The sequence below is a fragment of the Drosophila arizonae genome, chromosome 3 (assembly GCF_054131065.1).
Source record: "Drosophila arizonae isolate 15081-1271.41 chromosome 3, UAZ_ARI_1.0, whole genome shotgun sequence".
Lineage (NCBI taxonomy): Eukaryota > Metazoa > Arthropoda > Insecta > Diptera > Drosophilidae > Drosophila > Drosophila arizonae.
The window spans coordinates 4,747,952-4,761,338 of record NC_142923.1 but is presented as its reverse complement, the minus strand read 5'-3'; the positions used below and the strand labels follow the sequence as shown (position 1 = coordinate 4,761,338).

General features: G+C 35.2%; 1 protein-coding gene and 1 long non-coding RNA gene across 2 annotated transcripts; both read left to right on the top strand.

Annotated features, from left to right (window-relative positions):
• Positions 1–4,619: 4,619 nt before the first annotated feature.
• On the top strand, positions 4,620–6,368 carry LOC108620694 (uncharacterized). Its single transcript, XM_018017600.2, has one exon. The coding sequence runs from the start codon at positions 4,843–4,845 to the stop codon at positions 5,272–5,274; it is 432 nt and encodes a 143-aa protein (XP_017873089.1). The 5' UTR covers positions 4,620–4,842; the 3' UTR covers positions 5,275–6,368.
• Positions 6,369–8,299: 1,931 nt separating this feature from the next.
• Positions 8,300–12,295, top strand: LOC149269607 (uncharacterized). The gene is made up of 2 exons (XR_016269336.1): positions 8,300–8,612; positions 12,089–12,295. It is a non-coding gene; the product is annotated as an uncharacterized LOC149269607 (long non-coding RNA).
• The last annotated feature ends 1,092 nt before the right edge of the window (positions 12,296–13,387 follow it).

Sequence of the window (13,387 nt, the reverse complement as noted above, 5' to 3'; positions counted from 1 at the left end):
GAGAATTGTCTCTAAATGTTGTTATCGATATTTATCGATTGTAGTACAAGTCATTCAAATAGAAGGTAAGGAATAGTTAATTGTGATTCAGAAGTATTTCAAAGCTATTGATCTTAGAAATGTTCACTTTCTTACACACATTATTATACCCTTTACTCTGCCGGATCGCAGGGTATCGAAAAAGGATAAATTACTTTTAAAGTGCACAGGCAATGTGTGAATACAGGCTCGTTGAACTTTCCCTTGGCAGAGGCGTCTCCCCATCGGCCCGGATGCAAATTGGCTTCGAAACATTTGCCTATTTTTGGCACTCTGATGACTTTCTGATTTGCTTACGAAAGAAGTTTTTGTGCTTGTTTCTTTATTTCCTATTTTTTAGTGCAAGTTTTGAGTGTTTTTAGGCGCTTTTTGTTGCCAGCTTGTTTATTATTTGTTAATTGAAATGTTGCAAAAAGTTACGCATGGCTTTCAGCTAAGCGGAAGGGTGTGAGAGTGGCATGGGGGGTGGGGCAGCAAAGCGTTGCAAGTACTTTGCCGTCCTGATTGAAGGCTATGCTGTGTTGCTCAATTTGCCCTTTGCTTTTGCCACTCCCACATCTAATGTCTAAATCATTGCAGGCCCGAAAGAAGGAACACAGAAAAAAAAAAAAAAATTGGCTGAGTTCACAAACGAGGTGAAACAAACAGCAATAACTAGCAGAGAAAATTTGACTGCTGAATATGAAAGTTGAATGCTCTATATATAAATGATGTGTATGAGTAATCTATATAATACTTTATTAGGGTATATCTAATATGTCTATACAAACTTGACTATATTATATATTATATACTCTATCTTTCTGTTAGCTATCTATTTAGTATCAATTTATTCCGTGCAATAATACTCAATATATGTATACATACTTCATCTGTCTATAATATATATCTGTCTAAACTTTAGCATTATTTTGTCGATTTATTCATATGATTTTCATCTAAAATCTATATTTTTATGAACTATTTATCTAATAAGTACAATCTTTTAACTAAATAAAATCCATGTATACTCATTTTATAAATATATATATCTATAGTCATTATCTATCAATATGTACAATCCTTCCAACAGCAAATAATTTATTCCTAAGTAATTTCTATCTGTATGTAGTCTATATGTCTTTACTCTACTAATATATTTTCTTAATTTTTCTCTTCATGTATCTATGATCAATATATTTCATAGATAGTAGTAAAATAGTAAAATTAAGAAAATATATTAGTAGAGTAGAGTAGAGTAAAGTCAATATATAATAAAATTTTATGTGAAATCGCAAAACGTGTTTAACTCAATGGACTCAAAAATGCCAAAGCTTATGCTCAAGCCATGCGACCTCATGTTAGGGTATTATAAAATTATGAAAAACAAACAAGTAGACCGAGTTATTAGACGAGCTCAGATTTACTGCTGAGGTTAACATTTTGCTTAGGTGTGGCACGTAGCACGCTTTGAGAGTCTCTAAAAATAGCGCACAGGGCAACGCAAACAAAAAAAATCAAAGAGTCCACTGCACGTGTGTGTCCACGTCTGTGTGTGTCTGTCCTGGCTAACTCGACTCCTCAGACTGAACTGTGGCTGCTGTGGCGGCTGTGGATTTTGGCCCTGTTTTGGTTTGTGTAACTATTTTCTATTCATTTATGCATTTTGGCAATAAAAATTTCATTTTTTGCTTAACTAAGTGAAACGAAAAGGTTAAACGGAGAGAGAAGTAGCGGGAGAGCGAGTGGCGCACGAGAGGGGACCGAGAGCAGGCCGGCAGGAACTAGTTCCAGGACATCGTCTCTGGCACTGAAAGGACTTTTTTATCTTGGGCGCTGCTGTTTGGCCAAGTGTTCCATAGTATATCCGACTGTCTGTCTGGCTGTCCCTTTGTCCCTGCGTCCGTCTCCCCGTCTGTTCGTTTGTCTCTTCCATTGCCTAGATAACGTTTCCGTCTGTCTGCTGGTCCTTTTTGTGTGTAGTTCCAGTTTTGTTGCTGCTGTTGTTGTTGTTGGTGCTGCTGCTGCTGCTTTTGTTGTTCCCTGTTTGTTCGTGTTGTTTGCAAACATTTTTTAAATTGTTTGCTGTAATTTGTTTCCGGCCAACGGCGAATGGCAAATGGCAAATGGCCGCAACGCCATTTTGTGGATGGTAGCGTATACCACGTAGCGCTCCAGCAAACCCACAGCCCACAGCTCATAGCGCAAGTGCCGCCCGCTTCTTTTTTGCTCTTTTTTTTTTTTTTTTTTTTTTCTTTATTTGTTGGCCCTGCAACCGCAGCTGAATTTGCAGCTTTGCTTGTTTTGTTATTATTAAAAAATTATAATTTATATATATGTCTGCTTTTTACATATCATTTCCATGCATACTTTTTTTTCTAACTCAATAAATAAATGTGTAAAAAATGGATATTTAGGTTTTGTGTCCAGGCATGAAACAGGCGAAAGGCAGAATAGATGAAGGTTAGAAAAAATGCATATATTTTATGTATTTCTAGTATAAATACTTACTCTATCATGCCAAATTGAAAAAGTTTTATATCTAGCACGTTTCATCTACTATTTGACCACTAAAAAGTTAGGAAGCTTAGAAAAAAAAAGAATCGCTATACACCTATGCGACATAGGGTATTTGTTAGTCGTCTCACTGTCCTGCTGGAGCCCAGTTTTTTGTTTAGTTTGGCACGTTTCATTCCCTTTTCGGGCAACAGCTGCAGCCGTATCCTGTAACCCGAACTGTGCATCCCGTGTCCCGTCTAGTCCCTCCATATGCCCTGCAAAGGGCCCAATTAGTTGTGTAATGCGTCTCTGCATGTCCTTTCGGCATTTATTAGTTTGACTTTTTGCCAGCGATTTATGGGTCGGGCATAAAAATCTATGCAAATATTATTTTGCAGCTGTTGCTGGCGTCGGCAAAAATAAAAATGAATTCTATTCGAAAATAACAACAACGGAGAACTCACAAATAAAAAATTAGTCCGAAATAATTTAATATCTATTTACATATATATATTTACATATTAAAATTCACGTGTCTGGCTATCTATTATGATTTTTGCTGGTCAATTATTCACATTCATTTTCAGTTGTACACATTCCAATTTATAGATTTCTTGCTGAATTAAATATTAAGCGATATTAAATGGATAATTGAATGCACTTTAATATCAATTTATAATGAAATTTGTCTATGGGAAAATGCTTGAAATATAAAATAAATACTACTACCAAATATTCTTTTTGGAATTCATGGTGAATAAGTTTGATGGAAGGTTTCATGAAAATGAATTGTTGAGTTTGTTCATTGAACACTGTGTAGCTATGTAGGTATTACTAATATTAATATAATCGCTATGGCATGTTTCTTTTCTAGACAGATAAATAAAATATTTTGCGCATATGAAAAATTAAACTCATTCATAAAAAATATTTGCATGTAATATTACATCACAATTTCATAATAATTACATATAAAATTGAACAAATTTCTTTTTCGCTCATCAATTTTAAATTTAATAATAATAATATTAAAAACATATTTCTTTATTCCATTTCTGCATTAGTTCAAACTGCCATTATATTTTCTAAATTCCTCTGTCAAAGTGAGCTTTGTGAAGCTTTAGTGAAATAGAATTTTTACCATAGCATGTGCTGCATTCGAAACCGTTTGCAAGTCACGTAGCATGTTTGCCAGCTAGAAATTAAAACCAAGTTAAGCATTAAACATTCGCATTCGTTGCAATGCATATTGAGAGTGTCGGATTTATATATATATTATTCTTGCATACAAACAAAGTTTACTGAGTTAATGAATCATCAAATTGCATTTGAACAACTTTTTAAGTTAGTTTAAAAAAAAATCGACTACGAATGCGACTTTCAAATGCTCTTTATTATGTTGAAAAAAGAAAAAAAATTAATTCAATTAAAATTAAAATTAAATTAATTATTTAAAATTAAATTTGATTTATTTATGTAAGATATTAAATTATTTATTTTTATTTTTATTTTTTAATAAGTCTATCTATAAATTTTACAAGATTTAAGTTTTTATTATTAAAGATTTAAGTTTTTGATTTTAATGTATATTATATGAATAATTTTTAAAATTTTGTTAATATATTTATTTATTTAATTTTATTTAAATATATGTTTATATTTTTGTGGAAAATATTAAATTATTACTTGATTTTCTAATAAATTAAATGCAAATTATTTAGTAGTAGGCGCTCTTTCTAATACTACTTCTTTATTTTACTTATATACTCTCTTCTACTCTCTGCTTCTTCGTTTACTCCGCTCTCTACTCTACCTTGAAGCACAAGAGTTTGACTGTTTATTATAATTTTCACTTCACGTATGAGTGGCTTAAGCTTCCTCCTTTTAATACAGATTAAACATATAAAATAGATGCCTCAACATTTATTTATTTACACGTACTCCATCTATAGTAATATTTCAAGCACAGCACACAGTACACGACTCTGTCTATGTCGTCAGCTACTTATCGAATTCGACTCTGAGACGCAATTATCAAGTGCAGTTCGAGTTCGAATTCGAATTTGATACTACAAAGCTGAGTTATTATAAACAATCCTCATGCTCGACGAAACGCCAGCAATCGAATTCTGAGCGACTTTATAAGACTTAAGACTTTGGCACGTTAAGTCACGTAGCTCGTAGTGTACAGTTAGTTTGGAAGCTTCGATGCGAGCAAACGCGATATTAATTACTGCAAAGAAAACATAAAGAATACGAAATAAAAATAACTTCAAATACAAAATATATACATATATATACAGTGAATACAGAGTTCTGTATAAAATGCAGTTAGTTTGGCTGAAGCTCTTGCTGTTCAGCTGCCTGTGGCCTGGCTCTCACCTGCAGCCCTTGGGCTACCATGAACTGGAGCTGTTGTTTGAAGAGCAGCAGCAGCAGCAGCAGCAGGAGCAACTGCTCGAAGAGGATGACTTGGATATGACGCAGGTTAATTGGAGAGCGATGATACCGTTGTTGTTGCAACGTCAGCAGTTGCGACTCTGCATGGCTGTTTACCGTTACGAGCCGCGCCTGGTCGGCGGAACACCTTGCGAACTGCTGCTAGGCAGCGGACTGATGGCGTACTGTGACATCGGCCATATCGAGGATCTAAGCGTAACAATGCGCGATGCATTTGGCGGCATGCTGTTCGATACGCTGCAAAAATGTCGGCCCGGCCTGGAAATCTTTGGAGTGCGTTGCCGACGACGTGCCTGACTTAGACTATGAGCCAGAAAAATGGATTTTAACTGAATTGCTAATTCAGTTTTCTGCAGTAGCTGTCGCTCTAGTTATTTCTCCCTCTCTCTCTCTCTCTCTGCCTCTCTGTCTCTTGTGCGCTGTCTCTGTTTTCGTGTCCCTTGTCATTTCAATGTGTCAATAAAAATACGATGTGGGTGAAGGCCTGGGCCTGGGCCTGGGCTGCCGACCAAGTCCGAGTCCGAGTCTGTGTCCTTGTTGAGTTCCAGCATCATGACAAATGACGATTATAATTTGTAAAATTTGCACCCAGCTTGTTATCCAAACGCCCGAGGGGGCGTGACAGCGCTATCTATCACTATCTCACTCTTTTTCAGCCTCTCTCTCTCTCACACTCGATGACTATGGCCTAGTTCTTGCCATCAGATTCAGTTTGTTGCAATTGTTGTTGCAATTAGCAGAGTGAATGGGTAGTATAAGAAGAAGACGCTACAGCTGGGAAAACATAAGCACAGTGAAAAACTGATGGCTTGATTTTTCCATTAAACACTGCAAATGGGAAAATTGCACAGAGCAGAAAGCAAAGGCATTTTGTTCGTTGGCAATTACCGGGCGCTGCGGGGCGGGGCAGAAATGGGGCGAAAGCATTTAGCTTGAAAATGATGACCATCATGAGTTTTCATTTTCATTCTCATTCCAGTTCTCGTTCTCATTGCTTTCGGCTTGTTATTGTTATTTTCTGCTTAATTTGTGTGCTGCTGATGTGCTAAAACACCTCTCTGCATCAATCTCTATATAAATCAAAAAGTTGTAGCATACTTTTCGGCTTCGTCTGCAAAAAGTGGGCGGCACGCCCCCGCCTCGCCCACGCTACACCCGCTGGGCTCTATGCAAAATGCAGAAGGAAATTGCTTGAAATGATTGCATGACCAGTTGGTGTGTGTGGGTGTATTGGTGTGTTAGTGTGTGTGTGTGATTTGGTGCATGTGTGTGTAATCAATATCAATAAATGCTTGTTGCAATTCGTTTCTCAATTATATCCCAGTGTTGTAAATGGGAATTCTTTTGTCGCTCTATTGCTTTTTCAAAAATAAATATTTGTATTTTAAAAATAGCTTTAAACAGATATTTCTTAAATACCTTTTAATATGGTTTGTTTGGTCGTTTAGGTTGACAACATTCGATAGTTGGTTGCATAGTTGAGCTATATGACTTGGGAGATTTTATAAACATTTTCAGTTTGGGTTTTGATATTTTGGTTAAAAATATGTTTAATGATTGGCAACTAATTTGTTACTTTATATATATTCAAGAAATTTGAAGTTCATGTTTTTATATGTATATATATAAATATATATGTATATATATATATATATATATATATTTTTTTATATTACTTGTTACTTTTTCTGTTACCTTTTAGTATATATTTGTGGTGATTTATTTAAAAAAATATTTTATATATAGCTTATGCACTTCACAGCACTTGAATCAAATAAATATCTGACATCTACATATTAAATTAATACTTATACTTATATATACTTATCAATTCGCTTCATTTTATCAAATCTATATTTGTTTTTAGTTTATTCCGCGAAACATTTTGTTGCTTAATATAAATATTTTATATATGACCTCTGCAATCTTTAAGCACTTCAGATAATTTGTTGATTATTATTAGTTAATAAATTAACAAGGCCTAACACAAAATATCATCAAATTGTCTAGCTATTTCAAGAACCTTTATGATAAGCTGATATCGCTGGGACGTTCATTCTACTGACTGTTGCTAAGAAAGTGAAGCCAGCCAGTTCTTGGTTAATTACTCTTAATATAACTAACTATGAGCATTTCTTTTATTCCAATATTTATATTCAGTTTTGGTATATACCAAAAAGTAGAGTAACTTTTGTTTTGTAGTTTGTTATCCATTGCGGAATGGTAGAACTCTTGTAAATGTAAATGAATGAATTGTTTAAAGTGCTCGGAATATTTACGCTCAAAGCAGCGACTCAGCGTGGTTCTCGGGCGGATGGGCAATGGGAGTGACCAATGAATATGCAAACGACTTGCCCTCGCGCGGCAAAAGGTCAAAGGGCGGCGGGTCATTAAGGCATTGGGCGCAATGTTTGCGCAACTGTTGCAGCAATAACAACAACAATATCAAGTGCCGCTGCTGCGACTCCTGCTGCTCCTGCTGCTGCAGTTAATGTGCAGCCTTGACTAAAATATGCATAAACAAACGAAGCTGAACTCTTGGATAGCAGCGACTGTTGTGCGTATCTTTTTGACGCAGTTCTCGGTTCATAGCTCTAAGTCCTTTCAGTTCTTTCAGCTCTCTGAGTAATTAAATTTTGCACGAAATTCTTTGCATTTCCTTCTTTGATTTTAGCAGCCATCCGCTGAAGCACTCACTGTCTTGCTGTTTGCATTAGCAAAAGCGAAAAGTCTATTAACTTCCACTCGGCATTGGCAATAATTTATGCAGACTTGCCTTGGCTCTGCCATGGCATGGCAATTCATGCTTCAGGGCTGCAAATCGATTTGCAAATTATTTGAAATATATTTTTGTGGATTCCGTTTCGATTTTGGCAATAAATTTGCCTAACGAATGTGATTTACTGATTTTCGCAAATAAAACTGAGTTCCACGTAGTAGAGACTGTTATAAAGTTTCTCTTTTGAATAGCTATTTGCTAAGATTTGTATGGGTAAAAATGCATATGAGACAGAAACCGATAATATACAGACAAATCATACAGCTCTAGCGGCCAAGGTCGAGCCTAAACTTGTTCATATAGAATCAAAATTATTTTATTCCATTTTTGTTTTTTTTTTTTTTTTTACCAAATATGGTCTTCAATTATATATTATATCTTATCAATTGGAATATAAATTTTTTTATTAAAATTAAGAAAAAAAATTGTCATCGTTTATTTATGTTCATTTATTTATCAATTTTTAGTTACATTTTTATATATTTATTTATTTTTTTAAATTTCATTTTATTTTATTATATTTTATATATATATATTTTTTTTTATTTGCATACTTTTTTGTTAAATTTCAGATAGAAACTGGTTTTATAAAAAACTTGTGAAAGACCTTGATGATTTTTTTTTTTTTTTTTTTTTAAATAATAGACTAATCTATCATAAAATATTATATATTATGTCGAAATAGCCAATGGTTCAATAATTGCTAATTATATTTTCTCAAACAAATTTTTAATCATTTGCCATTTCAGATAATTTCCTCAAATATCAATAATTGAAAAATTGATTAATGATGGTACATGACTTCCTTTTCCATTTCCTTTCTGCAGTTTTCGAATTTCGTTTATAGACACATTATGTAAGTAGAACACTTTGGGATATTCTATTTGCTGTCGTTGTAATCATTTTCACAAAAATTGATTTGGTCTACAAACGAAACAAATTTGTAATCCATTCAGGCCGGACCATTCGGCTAGAGATTGTTTGCCAGCCCTGTTGAAATTACTATGTACTTCCAAGTATCAGAATTATTGGAATGCTTTGTGTAATGTGGCCTGTGCTCTATGCAGAAATTGAGCTAACGAAAAGGGCCGGCCAAATTGATTGCATTATCGAGCAAAAAGACAATGGGAGCAAACGAAAGGTTAAGGCAGTGGGACGGGGAGGGGTCACATAAAATCGAGCTGGGTAACAAACTTAAGTGCCGCATATAGATGAGAGGGAGAAGCGAAGAGATATGTGAGTGTGCTTCAAGGCTCATTTATGGCCACTGCGTGCTGGTCACTTTTATGCATTTTCCACACACAAAGCAAAACCAGTCATATAGTGTGAGGGAGGGAGGTTGGAAGGGTAACGAGTGTGGGCGATGGAGAGGCATGAGATTGAGGTAGGTAGAGCTTGGAGCATTGTCAGGCATTTTGGCACGTTGTTTACTTTGTGTATAAACCGAGTGGCACTTACTTATTTTGTGCCACATAATGAGCACTCCTGATGGCCGCTTATAAATTATATAGCCCACAGAGGCACACACACACTTCCGCAAGCCAACACACACACACACACACACCCACGCAATTTGATTTGTATGGCTTTTCAATTTGTGCTCTGCTGCTTTTCGCTTTTTTGTGTTTTTCTTTTCACTTTATTTCCGTTTTTTTCCTTTTCTTTCTTTTTTTTTGGTTGCCTGTTTTCGTTTTGCCTTTTCTTTATTTTCCTGCTGCTGCATTTGCCATTGTATAAATTTTTGGTATTTGCGCCAATTTCATTCCAAATTGAGCGCTACCCACAGTCGTTTATTTTTAATGCACCCAACAACGAATAACCAGCCAAGCAAAATGCCGGCCACCCACCCACCCAGCCAGCCAGCCAGGCAGCTAGCGGTGTGGGAGGGACAAACACAAACCTGAGCGCCTCGAGTAGTAGTTGTAGTACAACTAGATTCCTTCATCCTGCTCTTAGCTGCATTACTTTCGCTTTACAGATTAGAAGAGAGCATTATTATTTTCAGACTTAACTTAAGCATCTCGCATTGAGGTACATTAACGCAATTTTCATTATATACATTTTAATTTGATGGTCGAATCATTTCGAGTGAAGTCTCTTTATTATGTTATATTCTGTTTGATATCGTTTCAGTTTGAGCATTTAAGTTTTTGTAGTGTGTGATTACTGTGAGATTAATGTAAGGATAGGTGCATAATGAGGATGAAGATACTGTTACTTATACTGTGAGGGTCTTTGATATTACCTTGACATAGCTGTATTGTCCCTTTATTTTTGTATAGCAATTTAATGTTGTACAAATGTTTATAAATTGTACAAGAAATACTACCTAGAAATATAAGAAATACTACCTAGTATATACAATTGTTTTAAGTGTTAAAATTGACTCAAAAACATATTTTAAAGTGACAGCTTAGTTTATATATCATACATAATAAAAAATAATAAAATATAAAAAATAAAAATATTTATTATAACAATATTTATCGATTTGATATTTTAGTATTTTTATCTAGTTAGTTATTAGATATTTATTTTATTGTTTATTATTATTTTTATTGGAATAGTTAATTATATTATTGTTATTTTTATTAATTCAAAAAGTTTATCTTAGCTTTTAAGTAAAATACAGTTTTGATAAAATAAGATATATTTTCATATATTTGATTACATAATACATATTGTTTATATTGTTATATTAACGTAAACAAATATCAATATTATATATCAATTTATTTATATACACTTTTTTGCATTTTAATTATTTACTTATACAACAAACTTTCATATTTTATGTATTTATTTTTACAGTAATAAAATTTATATATTTGTACAAATTGTTATTGATTTGTTTTCAAAATTCTTAACTTTTAACTTACGCCCTTCGGTCTTGCAATTTATTTGAATATCAATAGAATTGCCTTTAAGCGATTTCAAGCTTAACTTTCTTTTGCTTCGATTCCCCAACGTGAAGCGAGGGCTCCACATGAGCCGCGCTGCCGTGCGCATTTCATATTTGAAAATATATTGAAATTGATTCGTTTTTCGAAAAGTTCACAAATTCAGTTTGTGAGCGAGCCGGAGAAGACCCAGCCCAATGCGATAATCTGTTAGAAAGTGTTGCCAAGGGATAGAGCATAAATATGTCGCTGCATCCGGGTGGCTGCTACTCATGCTCGGCATTCTGCTCGTGCATTTCTTTTCTTTCTAGTCTGAAAATTTTTTCTACTTTTTGTGTGTGTGTGTGTTTCTTTTTTCTTCTAGTGCATTTTGGACATGCCAAACGCTCGCAGGACACTCAGGCGATTGCAGCTGCCGCCGAAGGTGGCCTTGAAGGGCGTAGAAGGCGGTGCGAGCGCCGAGTAGGAGGGGCGGCGCAAGTGCGCTCAAGATTTATGGCTCATGCCTAGGGCTTTTGTTAAGGAGGGGGTGTGTGTGTGTGTGTGAGTGTCTTTGTGAGTGCGAGGGTGTGGGTGTGTGGTAGTGCCATCAAATACAATCAATTTGATTGGCTTTTTATATAGTTTTTCTTGTAGAAGGGAGGGCGCTTGCTATGCCTGAGCTGAAAATGTAATGCGATTTTGATTTTTTATTAAGCTACAATTAGCCAATTAGCTGAAGTGCGCTTGAAGGGAGGTAGAACATGCTCGATGGTATGTGTGTGTGTGTGTGTGTGTGTGTGTGTGTGAGCAAGTATTTGTGTGTGAGCCACATAAATAAAGCGTTCAATATCCGGCAAACGGAAGTTTCAATAAGCCAAGGGATATGAGCTCAAATGACTGGGCAGAAAAAGGCAAAAACGTTGCAAATTTGCTGTGTTAGTCAACAACTCATGTGTGTGTTTGTTTTTGTGTGTGTGTGTGTGTGTGTCTGAGCAAGTTTTAAATTAGTTGCGCGCCGGCCATTTTGCATAAATCATTTCCTGTTTTGTGTCAAAGATAAAGGCGACCGAAAAGACAACGACAACGATGAACGATAATGACGGCGACAATTTTAAAGCAAAGAAAAAAAAATACATCCAATTCAAGAAAAAAAAAAAAAAAAAAATGGAAAGAAGAGAAATACAACACAAAAGCCGACGACCAAGTCAAAGTCAGCAACAATAACATAAAATTAGCATTTTTTATTACTTTTAGTTTTTTGTGTTGTTCCCTTTTGCATTTGCATAAGTTGGAAAAAGCTTCAGGGCAATATTACGCATACGATGCGTATGCAGCACTGTAAACGTAATGATATACGCAATACGCATGTACATATTGTATATATAGGTTACTCGCACCACCAATATATGTATTGTATACATGCTTATGTAGAAACTTTCTTTATTTTCAGCTGGAAAACATTATTTGGTATAGCGGAAAAGTCGCAGCAAAGTTTCTTGACTGTTGACACGATTTGAGCAGCAATTCGATTGAATGTCTGCAGAGGAAATATGGGACCTCGTCATGTGGTAAGTAAGTAAGCTTATTTGGCAAAACATGGAATTATTTTATAAATTAAAAAAAAAAAAAAAAAAAAAAAAAAAACCTTTACGTAAAACTTTGCATCTTAAACTCGTATTAAAAACCGATAAGTATATAATTATAGTTTTCCATAAAAACTTTTCATACTTAAATTTTCAGCATATACAACTTTATAATGTTTAGAAAACTCTGGTCCTTGAGGTGCTTATCAATCTCTTCAGCAGGACATCAATATATGCGACGCTTTAAGGCTTTATAAATAAATATAAAAAGAGAGAGAGAAAAAAATACAAATTGAATTTGGACAAATGCAGCGCATTTGCTTCGATTTTCGATTGATTGAGAGTATATAAATAAGTGTGTGTCTGTGTATGTGTACATGTGTGTGTGCTTGTGTGTGTGTTATGGTTGTTGCCTCGCATATAAAATCTATATATAAGTGTATTGCAAAAACAAAAAGGGCAAAGTCAAGAAACTGGTCACATCTGCATATATTTCCATGGCTTCGGCCCCCCATCCCCCGCACATTCGATACACACCGTCTCGCTCTCTGCAGAACACATGAGCTGAAATAAATTTTATGTACATTTACTTACGTCTGCAAACAATGAGCATCCTCTTCTGACGTTCGTGACGTGACTTAGTCCAACTCGGTTCGGACTGTTCGGTCAGTTGACTCTGCCCTTTGTCTGAGTCGCAACTCCATCTCTCTATCCCTAGACTACCTTTGCCGCTGCTGCTCCTCCTCCTCCTCCTGCTCCTGCTGCCGTCGCTCTTTCAGCTCTGCCACTGTTTGCTCTACCCCGAGTGCAGCGTTTCATGTTTCAGTGCTTGGAGCGTGGCCAGCAGCATAATATAGTTTTGAATTTCACTAAAAATACATAGCAACGGATATACATACATATATTTGTGCATATATATTTCGTCCAACTGCTGCATATTTATGTTAGAGACTGCCCTGCTCAGCTCTGTACTAAAGTGAAACATGTCCTGTGGCCATTGTGGCCAAGAAATTGTCAGACTTCTTGACCATTTACACATGTTTAACATTTACGCTTGCATTTCGCTTGCATTCCGCAATAATGAAATGTTACGCATATTAGTTTTCAGTCCATTTTCGAAGGTATTACATTTTAAGTCTTTTCAGTAAGGTAATAAAGAATTCAGG

Bases quoted from the DNA above. Each gene is read 5' to 3' on its own strand.
- LOC108620694 (XM_018017600.2), top strand. From the start codon at position 4,843: ATGCAGTTAGTTTGGCTGAAGCTCTTGCTGTTCAGCTGCCTGTGGCCT.